Source organism: Chlorocebus sabaeus, chromosome 6, assembly GCF_047675955.1.
Source record: "Chlorocebus sabaeus isolate Y175 chromosome 6, mChlSab1.0.hap1, whole genome shotgun sequence".
NCBI classification, from domain to species: domain Eukaryota; kingdom Metazoa; phylum Chordata; class Mammalia; order Primates; family Cercopithecidae; genus Chlorocebus; species Chlorocebus sabaeus.
In genome coordinates, this window is record NC_132909.1 from 12,310,407 (window position 1) to 12,335,256 (window position 24,850).

The window sequence follows — 24,850 nt, forward strand, 5'->3', positions numbered from 1 at the left end:
CAGGCTAGGTGACTGCATTCCCTGGGTGAGAGGGGTGGGGCTTGCAGGGGGCTCCCAGAGCGCAGCCTGACCCCTCTCTTCCCCCGCAGTGTACCACTGGGTGGAGATGCGGACCAAGATGCGCATCATGGGCTTCCGAGGCACAGTCATCAAGCCGCTCAACGAGGAGGCGGCAGCCGAGCTGGGCGCGGAGCTGCTGGGCGAAGCCACCATCTTCATCGTGGGCGGCGGCTGCCTGGTGCTGGAGTACTGGCGCCACCAGGCGCAGCAGCGCCACAAGGAGGAGGAGCAGCGCGCCGCCTGGAACGCGCTGCGGGACGAGGTGGGCCACCTGGCGCTGGCGCTGGAAGCGCTGCAGGCGCAGGTGCAGGCGGCGCCGCCACAGGGCGCCCTGGAGGAACTGCGCACAGAGCTGCAAGAAGTGCGCGCCCAGCTCTGCAACCCCGGCCAGTCCGCGTCCCAGGCAGTATCTGCGTCCAAGAAATAGGAGCTTGCTGGACCCTGAATTTGGACATGGCCTATGTACCTAACGTGGCCTTCTTCCCACACCACCCCAGCCTGTGCTGGCCCAGTGGAAACCACCAGGATCTTGGTGCAACTTGGCATTTGGTTATCCCTGCTGATAAGAGCAGCAGTTACCTGCCACTGGGACCAGCAGGTGAAGCGTTGCAACATAGCCCTCTCCATCATGCTTCACCCCCTAGCCCCCACTCCAAACCAGGACGACCTGCAAAGTCCCAGCCAGCAGGACACCGTGGGCACTCTGGCAAATGAAAAAATGGAACCTGGTCTTGAGCTGAATCAATGTGTTATTGTTACCCCCACACCGGGTTTACCTGATCAGTGTTAACCTTTACCGGGACACTCATCTGTTAACACTGGAACACCCCCTTCTTTTTGTCAATCGGTACAGACCTCTGTAAGGAAATGCAGTGTGTTGCAGTGGCCTTTTCTCCCCATCACCTTCTAAGGTCAGCTCTAGCTGAGCATCACTGCTGTCTTTAGGAGAAAAAACAAAGGTACGACTGGGAGCCATGGCTCACACCTGTAATCCCAGCACCTGGGGAGGCTGAGGCGGCCAGATCACTTGAGGTCAGGAGTTCCAGACCAGCGTGGCCAACATGGTGAAACCCCATCTCTACTAAAAATACAAAAATTAGCTGGGTATGGTAGGGTGCGCTTGTAATCCCAGCTACTTGGGAGGCTGAGGCAGGAGAATTGCTTGAACCCACGAGGTGGAGATTGCAGTGAGCCAAGATGGCACCATTGCACTCTAACCTGGGCGACAGAGCAAGACACCGTCTCAAAACCGAACCTTAACCAGGCGTGGTGGTGGGTGCCTGTAATCCCAGCTACTTGGGAGGCTGAGACAGGAGAGTTGCTTGAACTTGGAAGGTGGAGGTTGCAGTGAGCCGAGATTGTACCACTATATTCCAGCCTGGGTGACAGAGTGAGACTGTGTCTCAAAAAAAAAAAAAAGTCCTGGCCAGGCACGGTGGCTCACGCCTGTAATCCCAGCAGTTTGGAAGTTCGAGGTGGGCGGGTCACTTGATGTTGGGAGTTTGAGACCAGCCTGACCAATATGATGAAACCCCGTCTCTACTAAAAATACAAAAATTAGCCGGGCATGGTAGCATGTACCTGTAATCCCAGCTACTTGGAAGGCTGAGACAGGAGAATTGCTTGAACCTGGGAGGCAGAGGTTGTAGGGAGCTGAGATTGCACAATTGCACTCCAGCCCAGGCAACGGGCAAAACTCCATCTTAAAAAAAAAAAAAAAAAAAAAAAACCTGGCTGGGTGCAGTGGCTCACGCCTGTAATCCCAGCACTTTGGGAGGCCGAGATGGGTGGATCACCTGAGGTCAGGAGTTCGAGACCAGCCTGACCAATATGACAAAACCCCATCTCTACTAAAAAATACAAAATTAGCCAGGCGTGGTGGCGCATGCCTGTAATCTCGGCTACTCGGGAGGCTGAGGCAGAAGAATCACTTGAACCTAGAAGGCGGAGGTTGCGGTGAGCTGAGATCGTGCCATTGCACTCCAGCCTGGGCAACAAGAGCGAAATTCTGTCTCAAAACAAACAAACAAACACAAAAGGTCCTGGCCTGCAGTCAATCCATGGAATCATTGTACCTTCCCTTGAGGCCCCAAGTGAACTATTCCAACAGAACACTCTCATCCTTGAGTCTGTGGCACGACTCACTGGAATGGCGCTACAGGATCTTTTCTGTGAATGTCCTCCAACCCTCTTTCCATGGTGGGAAATTTGATCCTAACTAGGGCTAATCCAGCCTGTCCTTCTGCCTCAGCCCCCTATTTTCCTGTCCTCAGAGTCCCTGGAGCTTGTACTGTGTGGCATGTCCTTTCTTGCCTTCCCCACCTTGGTCAGCATTTTTCAGGGCCCCAGTTGAATCCAAGCCCATGAATTCAGTTGTCACATCCTTCATCTTCCATCCGCGTCTCCTAATGTATGTGTTCTTGCTTTCTTTCCTCGGAGCTCTGGACTGACCCGACAGCCCATCTTCATGTAGCGGTACCCTCCTGCCTCCATAGCCCCCAGTCTCACCCCCATCCTACCAATTAGGCCACCAGTTGGCCTTAACTCCTTGATTAATTTCCTGGGGTTGCCATAACAGGTCACCACTGGGTGGTGAACTTGATGGCTTCAGTCTAACAGGAATTTAATTCACACAGTTCTGGAGTCCAGAAGTCTGAAACCAAGGTGCTGACAGGGACACACTCCCTCTTCCAGCTCCTGGTGATTCCAGGCCTTCCTTGGCTCTGCCTCCAGCTTCACATGGCCTTTTCCCTCTTCTTTTTTGTCATTCACCAGAACACCTGTCATTGTATTTAGGGCCCATCTTTTTTTTTTTTTTTTTTTTTTTTGAGACGGAGTCTCGCTCTGTCGCCCAGGTTGGAGTGCAGTGGCGCAATCTCCGCTCACTGCAAACTCCGCCTCCCGGGTTCACGCCATTCTCCTGCCTCAGCCTCCGGAGTAGCTGGGACTACAGGCGCCTGCCACCACGCCCGGCTAGTTTTTTGTATTTTTTTAGTAGAGACGGGGTTTCACAGTGTTAGCCAGGATGGTCTGGATTTTGTGACCTCGTGATCCGCCTGTCTCGGCCTCCCAAAGTGCTGGGATTACAGGCTTGAGCCACCGTGCCCGGCCTTAGGGCCCATCTTGAGTTCAGAGTGATCCCACCTCAAGACCCTTAATTACATCTAAAAAAACACTTTTTCCAAATAAACTGTCGTAAGTACAGGTCCTGGGGGTTAGTATGTGGACATGTCTGTTGGGGGCCCACCATTCAAGCCATTCAGCCCATACTCCTCCTCACCCCAAGAGTATGCTGGCATCCAGCTGCAGTGGCTCACACCTGTAATCTCAGCACTTTGGGAGACCAAGGCAGGAGGGAACTCTTTGAGCCCAGGAGCTGAAGACAAGCCTGGGCAACACAGTAAGAACCCATCTCTACAAAAATAAAATAAAAATATTAGCCAGATGCGGTGGTACATGCCTCTAGTCCCAGCTACTTGGGAGGCTGAGGCAGGAGGATCACGCGAGCCCTGGAGGTTGAGGCTGCAGTGAGCTGTGATCCTGCCACTTTACTCCAGCCTGGATGAGAGAGCGAGACCTTTTCTTAGAAAAAAAGCACCCTGGGACTCCCGCCAACCCTGCGGGCCATTTAGCCTTCCCGCTAGCTGAGAGGAATGGTCTAGGAACCCCCCTTTGCTACTGGGTTTCTTTTCCCGGATCTGCCACTGAAGCGGGGGGCGGGTGGGTCCCACTAGCCTGCAGTCTGCCCTTCTGCCTCTAGCTGTCTCCTAATTAGAGGAGCCGCAAGGTGATGAAGGCATCCTGAGGCTGTATCTGAGAACCATCACGTGGATTTCTACAATGGGTACAGAGCTTATTAAAATAAGCTCTGATGGGAAGGGTTCTGATGGGGAGAAGCCCAAGAGTCACCCTATGAGGCGGGGAAACTAAGGCCAAGGGTAAGCAAAGGGACTTGCCAGAGATGCCACAGCCAATGAGGAGCTGACTGCCCAGGGCAGTGAAGTAGTAGAGGCAGAGTGAGGGGCTTGGATTACCTTGACTGCAGAGTGAGGAGGGAGAGGCGATGGCTGAGCAGAGGCTGGGGGGGTGGCAATCTCTACACAGAGGCCCAGGCCATCCCAGAGGTGTCGTTGACAGTGGGAGACCCTCTCTTTCCCCTCTCAGAGCAGCCCCGGATCACACCTGAGATCATAGCATTGTGTAAACGGGGCGACCATTCCACCTGGGCCCGCTCTCGGGAAGCTGCAGGTGAAAGTGGGAGGGCCGGGCTTTCCCCCACTTCCGTCCTCACCTCCCTTCTCTAAGGAGGTAAAAATGGCCCGGACCAAGATCTGCCCAGATAGAAAGCCAAAAAACAGGTTCTGAAACAGCTTTTCTTTTCTGTTCTGTTCTGTTCTATTCTTTTCTTTTTTTTTGGAGACAGAGTCTAGCTCTGTCACCCAGGCTGGAGCGCAGTGCTGTGATCTCGGCTCACTGCAGCTTCCACCTGCCAGGCTCTACCAGTTCTCCTGCCTCAGCCTCCGGAGTAGCTAGGATTACATGCGCCCACCACCCACGTCTGGCTAATTTTTGTATTTTAGTGGAGATGGGGTTTCACCAGGTTGCCCAGGCTGGTCTTGAACTCCTCACCTCAGGTAATCCACCCGCCTAGGCCTCCCAAAGTGCTGGGATTACAGGTGTGAGCCACTGTGCCTGGCCTGAAACAACATTTCAGTTCCTTCTGGAAGAGGGGGAGAAGTTGGAGCAGAGGGAACTGATCGAGTGGGTCCTGAGTGGGGCTATGTTTAAAACTGGGAGTGACCCAGGCCGCGCATGGTGGCTCACGCCTCTCATCCCAGCACTTTGAGAGGCCGAGGTGGACGAATCACATGATGTCAGGAGATCGAGACCAGTCTGGCCAATATGGCGAAACCCCGTCTATACTAAAACTACAAAAATTAGCTGAGCGTGGTGGCACATTCCTGAATCCCAGCTACTTGGGAGGCTGAGGCACGAGAATTGCTTGAACCCAGAAGGCGGAGGTTGCAGTGAACTGAGATCACGCCACTGCACTCTAGCCTGGGTGACAGAGTGAGACTCTGTCTCACACACACACACACACACACACACACACACACACAAAGACAGAGGTGGGAATGTGAAGACAGACAGGAGCTCCAATTCCTGACCCCAGCGCCATCCTGACCCGGATGGAGTGCTGCTCTCACATCTCAGAGACTTCGTACTCAGTCGTGCCCTGCCCTGACAAGCGGCCAGTCCTCGTGGGCAGCAGGGCCATCTACTTCCCCCACTGCGGTGCCAGGAGTGGCCAGGGTGTGTGGAAATGGAAAGAATGTCCTCTCAAAATGCAGGAGGCCAGAGGATGGTTCACTGCTCGTGTGTTCTACTAGCTAAAATTGTGTATACCTTGCAATGTGGGGAGAGGGGTTAGAATAAATTTGTAAATGAAGCTGATTGTCTTCAAGTTGATGCATTCTTTTTTCATATTTAAAAAGTCCTTGGGGCTGGGCGCCGGTGGCTCACGCCTGTAATCCCAACACTTTGGGAGGCCAAGGGAGGTGGATCACCTGAGGTCAGGAGTTCAAGACCAGCTTGACCAACATGGTGAAACCTTGTCTCTACTAAAAATCCAAAAATTAGCCAGGCATGGTGGCGTGCACCTGTAGTCCCAGCTACTCAGGAGGCGGAGGCAGGAGAATCACTTGAACCCGGGAGGCCAAGGTTGCAGTGAGCCGAGATCATGCCACTGCACTCCAGCCTGGGCGACAGAGCGAGACTCCATCACTAAATAAATAAATAAATAAAGTCCATGTCAACCTTAGGAAAAAATATCCTTTATTCTTTCACTCGAAAAACTCACTGAGGTGGTGCCGCACCCGGGCATGGACCCAGTGTCCTTGGTGGAGCGTCTCCCGTTAAAAAAAAAAAAAACTCTGGCCGGGCGCGGTGGCTCAAGCCTGTAATCCCAGCACTTTGGGAGGCCGAGACGGGCGGATCACGAGGTCAGGAGATCGAGACCATCCTGGCTAACACAGTGAAACCCCGTCTCTACTAAAAAACACAAAAAAAACTAGCCGGGCGAGGTGGCGGGCGCCTGTAGTCCCCGCTACTCGGGAGGCTGAGGCAGGAGAATGGCGTAAACCCGGGAGGCGGAGCTTGCAGTGAGCTGAGATCCGGCCACTGCACTCCAGCCCGGGCGACAGAGCAAGACAAGACTCCGTCTCAAAAAAAAAAAAAAAAAAAAAAAACTCACTGAGTTACCCACTCTCTGCCCCACCCCGTGCTGGGGTCACAGCGGTGACAGAGGCAGCCCCAGCCCTGCCCTCACCCAGTCTTACTTACAGATGCTCACACATACATTTATTTTCCAGTGTTCCCTGCCCCACCCCATAGTTGTTTAGGAAGCAGGGGCTGGGCTGAATGCAGACTCCCCTCTCCGCAGTGACTCAGGACTATAAAACCATTCATCCCAGCTCACAAAACCCTGGGAGGTGCCCTGAGGGCTGTGCCTTTCCCATCTCCTGGTAGGCTGTGCTGTCCCCCTTGTTGGTTTCTCTGTAGGGCATGCCCTTGCCTGGAGGGGGGCAAGATGGCTGAGAGCCACCCCAGGAGAAAATGGGCTTTACATAAGCCCCAACCTGATCTATTGGCCCACGGAGCCGCTCTTGGGCCATTCGCTGTGTTCCTGAGTGGCGGGCTTGGGTCCCCCAGTGGCAGTGGCTTGTAGCTAGAGTCGGTGTGGACAGAGAGAGGAGAAGCATGGCATCTCTGAGTGTATTTAGGATCGACTGCGCCAGGCTCCGTTCTAGTAGCTGGGAACCAGTTGGGAGTAAGCAGAGGCCCTCACTGGAGCCGACGTTCTAGTGCCAGAGAACGGCAATAAAGAAGGAAAGAGTGGTCGGGCACGGTGGCTCATGCCTGTAATCCCAGCTCTTTGGGAGGCCGAGGCAGGCTGATCACCTGAGGTCGGGAGTTCAAGACCAGCCTGACCAACATGGACAAACCCTGTCTTTACTAAAAATACAAAATTAGCAGGGCGTGGTGGCGCATGCCTGTAATCCCAGCTACTCAGGAGGCTGAGGCAGGAGAATCGCTTGAACTCGGGAGGCAGAGGTTGCACTGAGCCAAGATTGCACCATTGCACTCCAGCCTGGGCAACAAGAATGAGACTCCGTCTCAAAAAAAAAAAAAAAAAAAGGAAAGATCTAATCCAGCATGCGGTGATGAGGACTGAGAGGAATAGAGGCAGGGGATGAGTTCCGGACTCATGCGCACCGCTGATCTGGACAGGTGGGCAAGGAGGAGGCAGCGCTTCAGATGGAGGGAGATGGAGGGCTGTGAGTATCTGTGAAAGTCCTGGGACAGATGTGGCGTTGGCCTGTTCCTGGAACAGCAAGAGGTTCTGGCTGTCAGAATAGAGCAGTGGCGCGCTGACCAAGGCCTTCGGGCCAAATCAAGGGGACCCTTGCTACCTGTCTTTGTAAATAAAGAACCCAGGCGCTCATTCGTTTCCGTGTTTTCCGCGGTTGCTTTTGCAGTATGGTGACAGAGCTGAGTATTTGCACAGAGATCTTAGGGCCCTTGTACTCTCTGGCCCTTTACGGAAAAAGTTTACCCTCCCCTGGAATAGAGTAAGCGAGGGGAGAGGCTGGGCGAGGGGTCCAGGCAAGCAAAGGCTGCCCCTTGCCTTGATTGGCACAACTGTGGAGGTCATCCCAGCTCTGGAGCCCCCACAGGATCACTCAGGCCTCTGCTTCCACCGCATCTGGCTTCAGCTTCCCCCTCTGCGGAGTCCTCCCTCCCTCCCTCCTTCCCCACAGGAAATATCCCCAGCGCTCAGCAGTAACCCCCACTGCGCGCAGATCTCAGAACCTCCACCTCAATCTACAGCCATGTGCCACAATAAGAAGCAGAGTTTTAGGCTAGGCGCGATGGCTCATGCCTGTAATCTCAGTATTTTGGAAGACTGAGGTGGGAGGGTCACTTGAAGTCAGGAGTTTGAGACCAGCCTGGCCAACATGGTGAAACCCCGTCTCTAATAAGAATACAAACATTAGCCGGGTTTGGTGGTGCACGTCTGTAATCCCAGCTACCTGGGAGGCTGACATAGGAGAATTGCTTGAGCCCGGGAGTTGGACGTTGCAGTGAGCCAAGATTGCACCACTGCACTCCAGCCCAGGTGCCAGAGCGAGACTTGGTCTCAAAAAAACAAAAACAAAAAAAATTAGCCCAGCATGGTGGCACACACCTGTAGTCCCAGCTACTTGGGGAGCTGAGGCAGGAGGATCGCTTGAACCCAGGTAGTTGAGGCTGCAGTGAACTGAGATCACACCCCAGCACTCCAGCCTGGGGGACAAAGTGAGACCCTGTCTCAAAAAAAAAAAAGCAGAGTTTGTATAATCCATCGTGTGCATATTTATACAATAATTTACAATTCTATGTATTTTAAAAGTGTACAATTCATGTATTATGTGACATATTGGAATATAAAATATGTATTTTATGTCATGTGTAACATAAATTGTATATTATATGTAGTGTATATGCTTATGTACATATCATTGGAATGAAAGTTTCATTAAATACCCTTAATATTTGCAGTTCGGTTTAATATTTCCTATTTTATTATATTCCATTTCATGAAGAATAACTACAGATATATGTGCATTGTATATACTTAATATATATTATAAACGTATGAAACCCATTATGTGTGTTCTATAACACATTGATGATATGTTAATATCATACATTATATGTTATATGTCTTGTTAGAATAAGTTTCTCTGAATAATAATTGCTCTTATGTGTGATGGGCAACTGTTAACTTTTTTTTTGAGACGGAGTCTCCCTCTGTCGCCCAGGCTGGAGTGCAGTGGTGCAATCTCAGCTCACTGCAAGCTCCACCTCCCGGGTTCACATCATTCTCCTGCCTCAGTCTCCCGAGTAGCTGAAACTACAGGCGCCCACCACCATGCCTGGCTAATTTTTGTATTTTCAGTAGAGATGGGGTTTCACTGTGTTAGCCAGGATGGTCTCAATCTCCTGACCTCATGATCCACCCACCTCGGCCTCCCAAAGTGCTGGGATTACAGGCGTGAGCCGCCAGGCCAGGCCAACTTTGTTACTTTTTATTCTCCTTTATTTTGTTTCTTAAAGAAAAGCATGGCCTGTCACACCTGTAATCCCAGCACTTAGGGAGGCCTAGGTGGGAAGATTGCCTAATCTCAGGAATTCGAGACCAGCCTGGGCAACATGATGAAACCCCGTCTCTACTAAAAATACAAAAAAATTATCTGGGTGTGGTGGCGGGTGCCTGTAGTCCCAGCTACTTGGGAGGCCGAGGCAGGAGAATCTCATGAACCCGGGAGGCAGAGGTTGCAGTGAGCCAAGATCGCACCACTGCACTCCAGCCTGGGTGACAGAGTGAGACTCCGTCTCAAAAAAAAAAGAAAGAAAGAAAAGCATGTACATATGATGTATGTGTTATACAAACCTGTATAACGTGGGCTGTGTTGGGCCAGCATAAAGACTAAATTTTACTCTGGGAAGAGACTTTTAAGCTGGAATTACAGGTGTGAGCCACTGTGCTCAGCCTCTGTTTTTTGTTTTGTTTTGTTTTTGCTTGTTTTTTTGGTTTTGGTTTTTGTTTTTTGTTTGTTTGTTTGTTTTGTTTTGGACAGGGTCTTGCTCTGTTACCCAGGCTGGAGTGCGTTGGTATAATCACAGCTTGCTGCAGCCTCAGCCTCCCAGGCTCAAGCAATCCTCCCATGTCATCCTCCAGAGTAGCTGGGACTACAGGTGTGCCACAGCCACACTCTGCTAATGTCTTAATTTTTTGTAGAGATGGGTATCTCTTTATGTTGCCCAGGCTGGTCATGAACTCCTGGGCTCATGCCATCCACTCGTCTCAGCTCCCAAAGTGCTAGGATTACAGGTGTGAGCCACCACAACCAGCCCCTTTTTTCTCTGTTTTGAAGTAGACTCCCATCCTGCCTTGTCTTGATTTCCTTTAGTTATTTATTTATTTTTTTGAGATGGAGTCTCCCTCTGTCACCCAGGCTGGAGTGCAGTGGTGCCATCTTGGCTCACTACAACCTCCGCCTCCCGGGTTCAAGTAATTCTCCTGCCTCAGCCTCCTGAGTAGCTGGGATTACAGGCGCCTGCCACCACACCTGGCTAATTTTTGTTTTTTGTTTGTTTGTTTTTGTTTTTTTGAGATGGAATTTTCCTCTTGTTGCCCAGGCTGGAGTGCAATGGCACGATCTTGGCTCACCACAACCTCCGCCTCCTGGGTTCAAGCGATTCTCCTGCCTCAGCCTCCCAAGTAGCTGGGATTACAGGCATATGCCACCATGCCCGGTTAATTCCCTATTTTTATTTATTTATTTATTTATTTATTTATTTATTTATTTATTTTTAGACAGAGTTTCACTCTTGTTGCCCAGGCTGGAGTGCAGTGGCATGATCTCAGCTCACTGCAACCTCCACCTCCCAGGTTCAAGCGATTCTTCTGCCTCAGCCTCCTGAGTAGCTGGGATCACAGGCTTGTGCCACCACGCCCAGCTAATTTTGTATTTTTGGTAGAGACGGGGTTTCTCCATGTTGGTCAAGCTGGTCTCGAACTCCTGACCTCAGGTTATCGGCCTGCCTTGGCCTCCCAAAGTGCTGGGATTACAGGTGTGAGCCACTGCGCCCGGCCAAATTTTGTATTTTTAGTGGAGACAGTGTTTCATTATGTTGGTCAGGCTGCTGTCGAACTCCCAACCTCAGGTGATCCGCCTGCCTCGCCCTCCCAAAGTGCTGGGATTATAGGCGTGAGCCACCGCGCCTGGCCCCCATCATCCCTTTTTATGGCTGAATAATAGTCCATTGTAAAGCTAGAGCACAATTTGCTTCTTCATACCTCTGTTGAACGCTGGGGTTGTCTCTGCCACGTGGTGGCTATGAATAGGGCTGCTATGAACGTGCATGTAGCGTGCAGTCTTTTTAGGCTTAGATCGTTTGTCTCGAGAGCAGTGAAGCATCATAGGAAGGGCAGGGGCTCTGATCCCAAAATGCCTGGAGTCAGTCCCTAGCTCTGCCTCAGTAGGGTGAGCTTGGGCCAGTCATTGGGTATCTTGTGCCTGATAACAGAACTTCCTTTGTAAGGTTATTATGAAAGTGAATCAATCAATACATGCAAAACACTTAGGAAGCTGCTTAGCACAGAGTAAACAGTTGCAAAATGACTCTGCATTGCCAGCAACAGGAACCTTCCTGGGCTAACTGAAGCAGAAAAAGAGCTTACTGGGAGGATATCAGGTAGCTCACTGGCTAAGAAAACCGGCAGGAACCTTGAGAGGTTTATAGTTAGAGATGCCGATTCTGTAACAGAGACCCAAGATGTGTAATGATACTGAGTGAATGGAGTTTACTTCTTGCTCTTAAAACAGTAACGTCGGCCAGTTGCAGTGCTCACACCCGTAGTCCCAGCACTTTGGGAGGCTCAGGCAGGAGGATTGCTTGAGCTCAGGAGTTGGAGAACAGCCTGGGCAACATAGCAAGACTCCTCCTCTACAAATAAAAATAAATCATAAAAATTAAAATACAGCTGGGCACACTGGCTCACGCCTGTAATCCCAGTACTTTGGGAGGCCAAGGTGGGCAGATCACTTGAGGTCAGGAGTTCGAGACTGGCCTGACCAACATGGTGAAACTCCATCTCTGCTAAAAATACAAAAATTAGGCGTGGTGGTGTGTGCCTGTAATCCCAGGTACTCAGGGGGCTGAGGCAGGACAATCACTTACATCCAGGAGTTGGAGGTTGCAGTGAGCCAAGATCGCATGACTGCACTCAAGCCTGGGCAACAGAGCGAGACTCTGTCTCAAAGAAAAAAAAAATTAAAATTAAAAATAAAAATAGGCCAGTTGTGGTAGCTCATGCTTGTAATCTCAGCACTTACGGAGGCCAAAGCTGGAGGATCGCTTGAGCCCAGGAGTTTGAGACCAGCCCCTGGGCAATATACAGAGATGCTATCTCTACAAAAATAGAAAAGTTAGTCACACGTGGTGGCTTGCTCCTCTAGTCCCAGATACTCAGGAGGCTGAAGTGGGACAGCTGCTCGAGCCGGAGAGTTGCAGCTTGCAGTGAGCTGAGATTCTGCCACTGCAGTCCAGCCTGGGCAACAGAGTGAGACCCTGTCTCAAAAATAAATAAATAAATAAACAAACAAAATAAAACAGTGAAGTCATGGGCCGGGCATGGTGACTCATACCTGTAATCCCAGCACTTTGGGAAGCCAAGGTGGGTGGATTGCGAGGTCAGGAGATCGAGACCATCCGGGCCAACATGGTGAAACCTGTCTTTACTAAAAATACTAAAATTAGCTGGGCTTGGTGGCGCGTGCCTATAATCCCAGCTACTCGGGAGGCTGGGGCAGAAGAATCGCTTGAACCAGGGAGGTGGAGGTTGCAGTGAGCTGGGATTGCGCCACCGCACTCCATCCTGGTGACAGAGCGAGACTCCATCTCAAAAAAAAGAAAAGAAAAACCAAAACAGTGAAGTAATGTACCACATAATGAGGTTTCTGTCAACAACAAACCACATATACAACAGTGGTCTCGTAAAATGATAATAGCGTATTTTTACTGTACCTTTTCTACGTTTAGATGTGTCTAGACACGCAATACTTACCATTGTGTTATAACTCCCTGCAATTTTCAGTACAGTCACATGCTGTTTAGGTTTATGGTCTAGGAGCAGAAAGCTCGACCATGTAGCCTAGGTGTGTAGCAGGCCACACTCTAGGTTTGTGTAAGCCCACTCTGTGATATTTGCACAATGACGAAATCACCAAACAATGCCTTTCTCAGACTGTGTCCCTGTCATTAAGCAATGCACAGCTGTACTAGCTGGGAGCAGGTTGACAGGGCAGCCCTCCTCCTCCACACAGTCATTCAGGGACTCAGGCTGTTGCAACTCTGCCACCTTCAGTGTGTGTATTTCAAGGTCACCCTGGGGATGGTCTTCATGAGGATCACAGCATGACTTGTATGGACCAGGGCTGGAAGTAACCCACTTCACTTGGCTGGCTTATTTTTCCTAGAACTTGGTGCCCTGACCACACCTAATTGCCCCTAACTATAGTCCCTGGCTGGGCAGCCACTTCTCAGCAAGGAGTCTGTCTGTTGGGTTGCAGCGAGCATGAAGCACTGGGGGACTCCAAGGTCAGAGGGCTGTCAGCACCATGGGTACCACCCCCCACCACTGCCCTGGACCTACCCCACCCCCTAATATGGATCCTAGGGGTCTCTTTGTATCCTTGAAGCCTTCCCCAAGATTTCAGGTTCAGGCCAGGTATGGTGGTTTACAACTGTAATATCAGCACTTTGGGAGGCCGAGGTGGGAGGATCGCTTGAGCCCAGGAGTCCAAGACCAGCCTGAGAAACATAGTGAGACCCTGTTTCTATAAAATGTTTTAAAATGCGCCAGGTGTGGTGGTGCGTGCCTATAGTCCCAGCTACTCAGGAGGCTGAGGCAGGAGGTTTGCTTGAGCCCAGGAGGCCGAGGCTTCAGTGAGCCGTCATTGCACCACTGCACTCCAGCCTGGCTAGCAGAGTGAGACTCTTTCTCTAAAAAAAATTTATCTTGCTCCTCCCGCCGCCCAAGATGCCAACAGGAAAGAAGGCCAAGGGCAAGAAGGTGGCTCTGGCCCCTGCTGTCGTGAAAAAGCAGGAGGCCAAGAAAGTGGTGAATCCCCTGTTTGAGAAAAGGCCTAAGAATTTTGGCATTGAACAGGACATCCAGCCCAAAAGAGACCTCACCCGCTTTGTGAAATGGCCCTGCTATATCAGGTTGCAGCGGCAGAGAGCCATCCTCTATAAGTGACTGGAAGTGCCTCCTGCGATTAACCAGTTCACCCAGGCCCTGGACCGCCAGACAGCTACTCAGCTGCTTAAGCTGGCCCACAAGTACAGACCAGAGATAAAGCAAGAGAAGAAGCAGAGGCTGTTGGCCCGGGCCGAGAAGAAAGCTGCTGGCAAAGGGGATGTCCCCACTAAGAGACCACCTGTCCTTCAAGCAGGAGTTAACACCGTCACCACCTTGGTAGAGAACAAGAAGGCTCAGCTGGTGGTGATTGCACATGACGTGGATCCCATCGAGCTGGTTGTCTTCTTGCCTGCCCTGTGTCATAAAATGGGGGTCCCTTACTGCATTATCAAGGGGAAGGCCAGACTGGGCCGTCTAGTCCACAGGAAGACCTGGACCACTGTCACCTTTACACAAGTGAACTCGGAAGACAAAGGTGCTTTGGCTAAGCAGGTGGAAGTTATCAGGACCAATTACAATGACAGATATGATGAGATCCATCGTCACTGGGGTGGCAGTGTCTTGGGTCCCAAGTCTGTGGCTCGTATTGCCAAGCTCGAAAAGGCAAAAGCTAAAGAAGTTGCCACTAAACTGGGTTAAATGTACACTGTTGAGTTTTCTGTGCATAAAAATAATTAAAATACAAATTTTCCTTCAAAAAAATTTTTATCTTATTTATTTTGTTTTATTTTTTAGTAGAGACCAGGTCTCCCTGTGTTGCCCAGGCTAGTCTCAAACTTCTGGACTCAGATGATCCTCCTGCCTTGGCCTCCCATAATGCTGGGATTACAAGCCTGAGCCGCTACATAAGGCCCCAATTAAATGAAGGGTGACTATGTATCCAGCCAAGAACAGTGGACCTCCCAGACCCCCCTATAGTACAGGATGGCTCTGTGGAATGGGGGTTCTGTAAAATTCAGTGACTTTTCCATAAAAAGTGACAGATTAGACATACACTTCCTCTTACACCCCCTGCCCCCACCTCCTGCCTGGAAGGAGGCTGTGATGCCAAGGGGCAGCAGGCATCTTTTGGGCATATGGCTAAGAGCCCCGTAATGAGGAGGGTAGGGCTGAACCAGGAGCCTGGGTTCCCAGTGACATCATATGGCAGCCTTCTGGTTGTGGGAGAATAGTCCCCATATGGGGAAGCCATGGGTTTCTCCAGTTTCTGTAGCAGGCTGTTCCTGACTCGGACTCACAGCAGTGGCGTGTCCCCAGTCCAACAGAGGGGTTTAGATTCTGGAAAATCAAAAACCTCAGATATACAGACATTCATTCCTGAGGTCTCTGAGTTAGGCAGGATCCACTTGGGCCCAGCATAGAAACTGTAAACCCCACCCCCCCCCACCCACTCCCCTACCATTCATGACAGCATTTGCCAATTCCAGTGAGAGAGGTCCTGGACCCCGGTGTTCTGGCTTTTTTGCTTGTTTGTGTTTTGAGACGGAGTCTCTCTCTGTCACCCAGGCTGGAGTGCAGTGGCGCCATCTTGGCTCACTGCAACCTCCACCTCCCAAGTTCAAGTGATTCTCCTGCCTCAGCTTCCCAAGTAGCTGGGATTACAGGCACCCGTCACCACGCCCACCTGATCTCAGGTGATCCACCTGCCTTGGCCTCCCAAAGTGCTGGGATTACACATGTGAGATGCTGCGCCTGGCCTTTTTTTTTTTCTGAGACTCACTCAGTCATCCAGGCTGCAGTGTAGTGGTGCAGTCACAGCTCACTGCAGCCTCAACCTCCCAGGCTCAAGTGATCTTCCCACTTTAACCCCCCAAGTAGCTGGGACTACAGGTATGAGCCACTGCGCCCTGGCCTGTTTTGTTTGTTTAAACAGCTTTATCAAGGTATAATCTACACACCATGAAACTCACCCTTTGTTTTCTTTTATTTTTTTATTTTTTCTTTTTCTTTTTTTTTATTATACTTTAAGTTCTAGGGTACATGTGCACAACGTGCAGGTTTGTTACATATGTATACTTGTGCCATGTTGGTGTGCTGCACCCATCAACTCATCAGCACCCATCAACTCGTCATTTACATCAGGTACAACTCCCAATGCAATCCCTCCCCGCTCCTCCCTCCCCGTGATAGGCCCCGGTGTGTGATGTTCCCCTTCCCGACTCCAAGTGATCTCATTGTTCAGTTCCAACCTATGAGTGAGAACATGCGGTGTTTGGTTTTCTGTTCTTGCGATAGTTTGCTGAGAATGATGGTTTCCAGCTGCATCCATGTCCCTACAAAGGACACAAACTCATCCTTTTTTATGGCTGCATAGTATTCCATGGTGTATATGTGCCACATTTTCTTAATCCAGTCTGTCACTGATGGACGTTTGGGTTGATTCCAAGTCTTTGCTATTGTGAATAGTGCCGCAATAAACATACCTGTGCATGTGTCTTTATAGCAGCATGATTTATAATCCTTTGGGTATATACCCAGTAATGGAATGGCTGGGTCATATGGTACTTCTAGTTCTAGATCCTTGAGGAATCACCATACTGTTTTCCATAATGGTTGAACTAGTTTACAATCCCACCAACAGTGTAAAAGTGTTCTTATTTCTCCACATCCTCTCCAGCACCTGTTGTTTCCTGACTTTTTAATGATTGCCATTCTAACTGGTGTGAGATGGTATCTCATTGTGGTTTTGATTTGCATTTCTCTGATGGCCAGTGATGATGAGCATTTTTTCATGTGTCTGTTGGCTGTATGAATGTCCTCTTTTGAGAAATGTCTGTTCATATCCTTTGCCCACTTTTTGATGGGGTTGTTTGTTTTTTTCTTGTAAATTTGTTTGAGTTCTTTGTAGGTTCTGGATATTAGCCCTTTGTCTGATGAGTAGATTGCAAAAATTTTCTCCCATTCTGTAGGTTGCCTGTTCACTCTGATGGTAGTTTATTTTGCTGTGCAGAAGCTCTTTAGTTTAATTAGATCCCATTTGTCAATTTTGGCTTTTGTTGCCGTTGCTTTTGGTGTTTTAGACATGAAGTCCTTGCCCATGCCTATGTCCTGAATGGTATTACCTAGGTTTTCTTCTAGGGTTTTTATGGTATTAGGTCTAACATTTAAGTCTCTAATCCATCTTGAATTAATTATATTTTTTATTTTTTAATTTTTTTGAGACAGAGTCTCGCTCTGGCACCCAGGCTGGAGTGCAGTGGCATGATCTCAGCTCACTGCAACTTCTGCCTCCTGGGTTCAAGCGATTCTTCTGCCTCAGCCTCCCGAGTAGCTGGGACTACAGGTGCCTGCCACCACACCCGGCTAATTTTTGTATTTTTAGTAGAGACGGGGTTTCACCATGTTGGCCACAATGGTCTCAATCTCCTGACCTCGTGATCCACCTGCCTCGGCCTCCCAAAGTGCTGGTATTACAGGCATGAGCTACTGCGCCGGGCCAAAACTCACCCATTTTAAGGGTACGATTTGATGATTTTCAGTAAACTGACATGGTTATGCAACCATCTCCACATTCCAATTTCAGAACATTTCCATCATCTCCAAAAGATCCCTCACGTTCATTTGCAGTGACTCTCCATTCGCCTCCTTCCTTCATCCCCTAAAAATCACTGATCTCAATAGATTTCTGCCTCAATAGATTGCATTATTTGAACATGTCATATAAATGAAATCATACAATGCATGGTCCATTTTATTGCATGAATATCTCATTCCTTTTTTTTTTTTTTTTTTTTTGAGACAAGGTCTGGCTCTGTCACCCAGGCCGGAGTGCAGTGACGTGCTTTCTGCTCACTGCAACTTCAACCCCACCCCCGTCGAGTAGCTGGGACTACAGGCATGCGCCACCATGCCCGGCTAATTTTTTTTTTTTTTTGACTGGGTGCAGTGTTCATGCCTGTAATCCCAGCACTTTGGGAGACAGAAGTGGGTGGATAGCTTGAGGTCAGGAGTTTGAGACCAGCCTGGGCAACATAGTGAGACGTCATATCTACAAAACATACAAAAATCAGCTGAGCATGGCAGAAAAAAATAAAAATATTAAAATTCTCTTGTGATGTTTTTGTAGAGAAGGAGTTTCACCATGTTGCCCAGGTTGATCTTGAACTCCTGGGTTCAAGTGATGAGTAGCCTCCCAAAGTGCTAGGAATACAGATGTGTAAGCCACTGTACCTGGCCTGTGTTTAACTTTTTAAGAAACTGCCCGGCCAGCCGGGCGTGGTGGCTCACGCCTGTAATCCCAGCACTTTGGGAGGCCAAGGCAGGGAGATCGCGAGGTCAAGAGATCGAGACCATCCTGGCCAACATGGTGAAACCCCATCTCTACTAAAAATACAAAAAATTAGCTGGGCGTGGTGGTGCGTGCCTGTAGTCCCAGCTACTCGAGAGGCTGAGGCAGGAGAATTACTTGAAACCAGAGGGCAGAGGTTGCAGTGAGCCGAGATCACGCCACCGTACTCCAGCCTGGGCAACACGAGCAAAACTCCATCTCAAAAAGAAAAAGATACCATCCTCTTTTGTGAGTCAAGTCCTTTTCCACTGGGTTCTCTACCTTTCCCCTTTTGATTGGCAGGAGGTCTCTGTATGTCCAGAATTTGAGTTATTTGTCGGATTGATGTATTGCGATCAATTTTCCACTGGGTTCTCTACCTTTCCCCTTTTGATTGGCAGGAGGTCTCTGTATGTCCTGCATTTGAATTATTTGTTGGATTGATGTAATGCAAATGGCTTCTTCCAGTCTATGATTTGCCTTTTCCCTCTCTTGCTGGTGTCTTTTGAAGAATGAAAGTTCTTTTTTTTTTTTTTTTTTGAGACAGAGTCTTGCTCTATTGTCCAGACCTGAGTGCAGTGGCACCATCACAGCTCACTACAGCCTTCAACTCTTGGGCTTAAATGATCCTCGTAGCTCAGCCTGCTGAGTAGCTGGGAGGCGGAGGTTGCAGTGAGCCAAGGTTGCACCACTGCACTCCAGCCTGGGCGACAGAGTGAAGACTACATTTCAAAAAACAACAAACAAAAAAGAAGTTCAAGACAAGCCTGACCAACATGACGAAACCCCATCTCTAATAATTTTTTTTTTTTAATTAGCCTGGCATGGTGGCAGGTGCACCACCATACCCGGCTAATTTTTTAAATTTTTTGTAGAGATGGGGTTTCACCATGTTGCCCAGTATGGTCTCGAACTCCTTCTCTGAAGCAATCCTCCCACCTTGGCCTCCCAAAGCACAGAGTTTATAGGCATGAGCCAGTACACCCAGCCTCCTACTTTTTTTTTTTTTTTTTAATAAAGGTGTTATATTTGTGCCTCTCATATTTTGATCAACAATCCCTGTGGAATAAATTTTTGTGTATTATGTGAGGTAGCTGTTAAGGTTTATTTTTTTCTCTGTGCATATTCAGGTGATCCAACAACATGTCTGGAAAAGGCCATTCTTATCCCGCTGCACCACAGTGTCACTTTCGTCACGAGTCATATGACTGTGCATGTGTGAATATTTCTGGATTCTCTACACTTTACCATTGGCCTGTCTATTCATGTGGAAATGCCACCCTGTTTTGATGATTATAGCTTTATGATAGCTTTATATCCAGTAGTGTAAGGTTTCCAGTTTTTCTCTTCAGTGTTACTATTCTTCGCCCTTTGCATTTCCATACACTTTTTTTTTCTTTTTGAGACAGAATTTCATTCTTGTTGCCAAGGCTGGAGTGCAGTGGCACGATCTTGGCTTACTGCAACCTCTGCCTCCCAAGTTCAAGCTATTCTCCTGCCTCAGCCTCCCTATTAGCTGGGATTATAGGTGCCCGTCACCATGCCTGGCCAATTTTTTTGTATTTTTAGTAGAGATGGGTTTTTGCCTTGTTGGCCAGGCTGGTCTCGAACTCCTGACCTCATGTGATCCGCCTGCCTCAGCCTCTCAAAGTGCTGGGATTACAGGTGTGAGCCACTGCACCTGGCCCACATTTTTTTTTTTAATTAATTTTTTTTTTTTGAGATGGAGTCTCGCTCTGTCACCCAGCTGGAGTGCAATCTCGGCTCACTGCAACCTCCACCTCCTGGGTTCATGCAATTCTCCTTCCTAAGCCTCTTGAGTAGCTGGGATTACAGGTGCATGCCACCACACCTGGCTAATGTTTTTATTTTTTCATTAGAGACAGGGTTTCACCATGTTGGCCAGGCTGGTCTCAAACTCCTGACCTCAGGCGATCTGCCTGCCTTGGCCTGTCAACGTACTGGGATTGCAGGTGTGATCCATCACACCCGGCAAGAAAACCAATTTCTAACAGGTTGTGGCAGCAGGCACCTTTAGTCCCAGCTACTCAGGAGGCTGAGGTGGGAGAATCTCTTGAGCTCAGGAGATCAAGGCTGTATAGTGAGCTATAACTGTGCTATTGCACTCCAGCTTGGGTGAGAGAGTGAGACTTCAACTCTTAAAAAAAAAAGAAAAAAAGAAAAAACAGTTATTATGTTCAAACGACGACATTGTGTATGTACAATTAAAATAATTTATAAACAAACTATATGACTAAGAAGAATAAACTAATTAGGCTGGGCATGGCAGTTCATGCCTGTAATCCCAGCACTTTGGGAGGCCAAGGCAGGTGGATCACTTGAGCCCGGGAGTTCGAGACCAGCCTGAACAACATGGCGAAACCCTGTCTTTACAGAAAATTACAAAAATTAGCCAGGCATGGTGTTGCATCCCTGCAGTCCCAGCTACTCAGGAGGCTGAGGTGGGTGGATCACTTGAGGCTGCAGTAAGCTATGGTTGTACCACTTCTCTCCAGCCTGGGTGAGAGACTGAGACCTTGTCTCAAAAAAAAAAAAAAAAGTAAGAATTAATTTATCAAGATCACTGGATATAAGGTACAGAAATCAATTTATTGCTATAATCAGTACCAGCAACAAACAAATAGAAAATGAAATTTGAAATGTTGCCATCAAAATAGTATCAAAATATCTAATGCATAGGAATAAACTGAATTTATATGCAGGTATCTATTCTGTAAACTACAAAACATTATTGAGATAAATTCCTTTAAGACCTAAATGAAGAGAATACCATGTTCATGGATTGCATTGACAGGAAAATCTTTTCATCTACTAATCTAGATCCCTGTTGTTGGGAACCTGCAAATTAATTAACAATAGATCAACAGGTGGAGAGGAAAAGTTTATTTACACATTAGGCAAGGGAACTCTGTAATAAGTAACTTATTGAATAGCTGGAAGTACAGGTTTATTTACCAACTTAAGAAAAAGGGGTTCAGGCTGGGCACAGTTGCTCATGCCTGTAACTCCAGCACTTTGGAAGGCCAAGGCAGGGGATCACGAGGTCAGGAGTTCCAGACCAGCCTGGCCAACATAGTGAAACCCTATCTCTACTAAAAATACAAAAATTAGCCGGGCATGGTGGCACGTGCCTGTAGTCCCAGCTACTTGGGAGGCTGAGGCAGGAGAATCACTTGAACCCGGGAGGCAGAGGTTGTGGTGAGCCGAGATCATGCCACTGCACTCCAGCCTGGGCAACAGAGCAAGATTCCATCTCAAAAAAAAAAAAAAAAAAAAAAAAGGAAAAGGGGTTCAGTGGAAAAGTATGGATAGTTCTATTATTTTCTTTACTTTTTTTTTTTTTTTTTTTTTTTTGAGACAGAGTTTCACTCTTGTCGCCAGGCTGGAGTGTGATGGTAGGATCTCGGCTCACTACACCTCCACTTCCCAGGTTCAAGCGATTCTCCTGCTTCAGCCTCGCAAGTCCTGGGATTACAGGCACCCGCCACCATGTCTGGCTAATTTTTGTATTTTTAGTAGAGATGGGGTTTAATTATGTTGGCCAGGCTGGTCTGGAACTCCTGACCTCAGGTGATCCTCCCGCCTCAGCCTCCAAAGTGCTGGGATTACAGGCATGAGCCGCAGTTCCTGGCCTCTATTGTTTTCCTGTGTGATTTTTAATTCTAATAGAGATGGACAGTCTGTCTCCTTTCTGGAATTTGCAGAAAACTCCCTCGGAGGGGGTTAATGGCAGTTGTATTTTCAGAAGGCTCTCCTTTCGTCCAGTAAGAGAAGTTTAGAGAACATTTCAAGTGTTTTCACTGTAAAGTAATCTTTGTGCCAAAGCTGTGGATTCCTTCATTTGGAAGGTTCAATATTGTAAAGATATCATCTTATAAACTGATTTATAGATTCAAGTCAATCCCAATTCTATGCCAAAAGGTGTGTGTTTGTATATTTGTGCATGTGCATGTGTGTGCAAACTGACAAACTGATTCTAGAATTCACATGGATTGAGTCTGACTTATCTCCAGGCCAGAGTCAGAGGTGACAACCTGCCCACTGCTTAACGGTGGCTGTGGTGGACACATTTTATTTTGTAAAAATACAAAAACTAGCTGGGCGTGGTGGCACATGCCTGTAATCCCAGCTACTGGGGAGGCTGAGGCAGGAGAATCGCTTGAGCCTGGGAGGCAGAGATTGCAGTGAGTGGAGATAGTGTCATTGCACTCCAGCCTGGGGGAGAAGAGCAAAACTCCATCTCAAAAATAAAAATAAAAATAAAAATAAAAATAATCCTAGGGCTGGGCACAGTGGCTCATGCTTGCAATCAGCACTTTAAGAGGCTATGGTGGGAGGATTGCTTGAGGCTGGGAGTTTGAGACAAGGGTGGACAACATAGTGAGACCCCATCTCTTTTAAAAAATAAAATAATTTTAAAGCCCAATGAACACTAAACTTCCCTGTATGTTTGGACATTTTATAATCAAATTTTAAATAAAGACTATGAAAATCAGGGGAAAAAAATCAGTTCTGAAAAGTCAACAAAACCTCCCACTGGTGTAACAAAAAGGAGCAATGAAAAAAACAGGAAAGACAAATGAGATCAGTGCAGGGTGGCGTTCCAGACTGGGAAGGGGTAGGAGAAAGGTAGGAGAAAATGGAGAGGAGGCAACGGATAAGACACAGTTAGGGGGTCACCAAGACCACCCTCACTTCTGATATTGACTGCAAGCCCAGGAGTCTCCCAAGACCACCATCAGTTCCAGTAATTTGCTAGAAAGACTCACAGAACTCACTAGGGTCAGTTATTCTCATGGTTGTGGCTCATTACAGTGAAAAGAATCAGATTACAATCAGCCCAGGGAAGAAGTCCATGGGTCCAGGAGAGTTCCAAGTGCCAGTTTAATACCTGGTGCAGTTGTAGACAGCACTAACTTCTCCCAGTAATGATGAGAGACATGATATCACCCATCAGGGAAGTCTCCCTGAGCCTCGGTGTCCAGGGTTTTTAATAGGGATAGGCATGTGGATAAGGCTGACCACTTGTGTGGCTCCCCTTAGATTCTAGCCCCTCCAGAGGTTAAGCTGATACCACATGGCCCAAAGCCCCTACCATAAATCACCACTGTTAGCACAAACCATTTGGTGTGGCCCAAGTCCCCACGTAAACTCAGGCTGTACATTCCAAGAACTAAAAAATTACCTCCCAGGAGTAAAAGGCAAAGGTCAGACCTCTATTTGGGTGAGGTTAATCCTTTACTGAGCAGACAAGAAAAATTCAAAGGGCTAAAGAGAGAAACAGGATTTGGATAGAAGATAGTTTAAAGTAGTTTAAAGTAAGGGGAATGAGAAAAGCATCCATCTTGGTGCAATGTCAGTGCCACAGGGGTGACAACAAGCCCCTCTGCCTTTACACATCATGGAACCAGGCCACCAAACTGCTGAGGAATAGGATTTAGAACTAGTCATTCTGGGGCTAGAATTTATCATCTAATCTAATGTGAAGGTGGAAAAAGATATTTCAGATATTCAAGGACTCAAAACACTGAGGTACTAAGCATCCTTTCTGCGAAAGGTATTTAGGGATATACTCCAGGAAAACTAGAATGAAATTCAACAAAGAGGATGCAAGTTTCTCAAAACAGGAGGAGCAGTATGAAGGAGAACAGTCCTGCAGCAGCCCAGAGAACAGCCAGTGTGTCCATGACTATTTATTTAATAAATAGAATAGGAGCAAACATCTGGATGATCTTAGTCCCATGGTGAATTTTTGTGGGTTGCATAGTTTGAGAATCATCATTCTAGGAAAAACTAAAACCTTCATACAGTAATGTCAAAGTTGAAATAAAAGAAAACAAAAATGTGGCACGATATGAAGTAGTGAGTACAGCTGGTATTTAATGATAATGCTTCACACACCACTGGTTTAGTGAAATAAAAATACATCTTCATTATGGATCTACATGATTAATATTTCCATAACCTTCATATTTTACATTGTCTATATTTTCAATTTCAGGCAGCACAAAGCATTGCACAAAGCAATTACATAGGTTACTGATAAACAGTTAAAAAAATAGTCTGGGCGTGGTGGCTCATGCCTATAATCCAGCACTTTGGGAGGCTGAGGCAGGTGGATCACTTGAGGTCAGGAGTTCGAGACCAGCCTGACCAACATAGTGAAACCCTGTCTCTACTAAAAATACAAAAAAAAAAAAAAAAAAAAAAAAAGGTAGCTGACATGATGTCGCACGCCATTGATCCAAGCTACTTGGGAGGTTAAGGCACCAGAATGGCTTGAATGTGGGAGGCAGAGGCTGCAGTGAGCCGAGATCACACCACTGCACTCCAGTCTGGGGGACAGAGTGAGACTCTGTCTCAGAATAAATAAATAAATAAATAATAAAGGCTGGGCGTGGTGGCTCACGTTTGTAATCCTAGCACTTTGGGAGGCTGAGGCAGATGGATCATTTGAGGTCAGGAGTTCGAGACCAGCCTGGCCAAGATGGTGAAAACCCGTCCCTACTGAAAATACAAAAATTAGCTGGAAATTTCTTGAACCTGGGAGGTGGAGGTTGCAGTGAGCTGAGATGGTGCCACTGCACTACAACCTGGGCAACAGAGCAAGACCCTGTCTCAATAAAAAAAAAACCATACATACATAAATAAAAATAAACAGTAAAAGAATAAAAATAAAAACCACTTGT

At 48.0% G+C, this 24,850-nt stretch overlaps 1 protein-coding gene and 1 pseudogene across 2 annotated transcripts in view; both read left to right on the forward strand.

Annotated features, from left to right (window-relative positions):
• Positions 1 to 24,850, forward strand: part of OPA3 (outer mitochondrial membrane lipid metabolism regulator OPA3) — a 58,635-nt gene that overhangs the window by 30,766 nt on the left and 3,019 nt on the right. The window contains exon 2 of one of the 2 annotated variants that reach the window (XM_007997224.3): positions 90 to 761. The exons of the other annotated variant lie outside the window; for it this stretch is intronic. Within the exon in view, the coding sequence (XP_007995415.1) occupies positions 90 to 487 (398 nt within the window). The 3' untranslated portion in view covers positions 488 to 761. Of the gene's footprint in view, positions 1 to 89; positions 762 to 24,850 lie in introns of those variants that run through there. 2 annotated transcript variants of the gene reach the window in all.
• Positions 13,680 to 14,512, forward strand: LOC119621755 (large ribosomal subunit protein eL8 pseudogene; annotated as a pseudogene).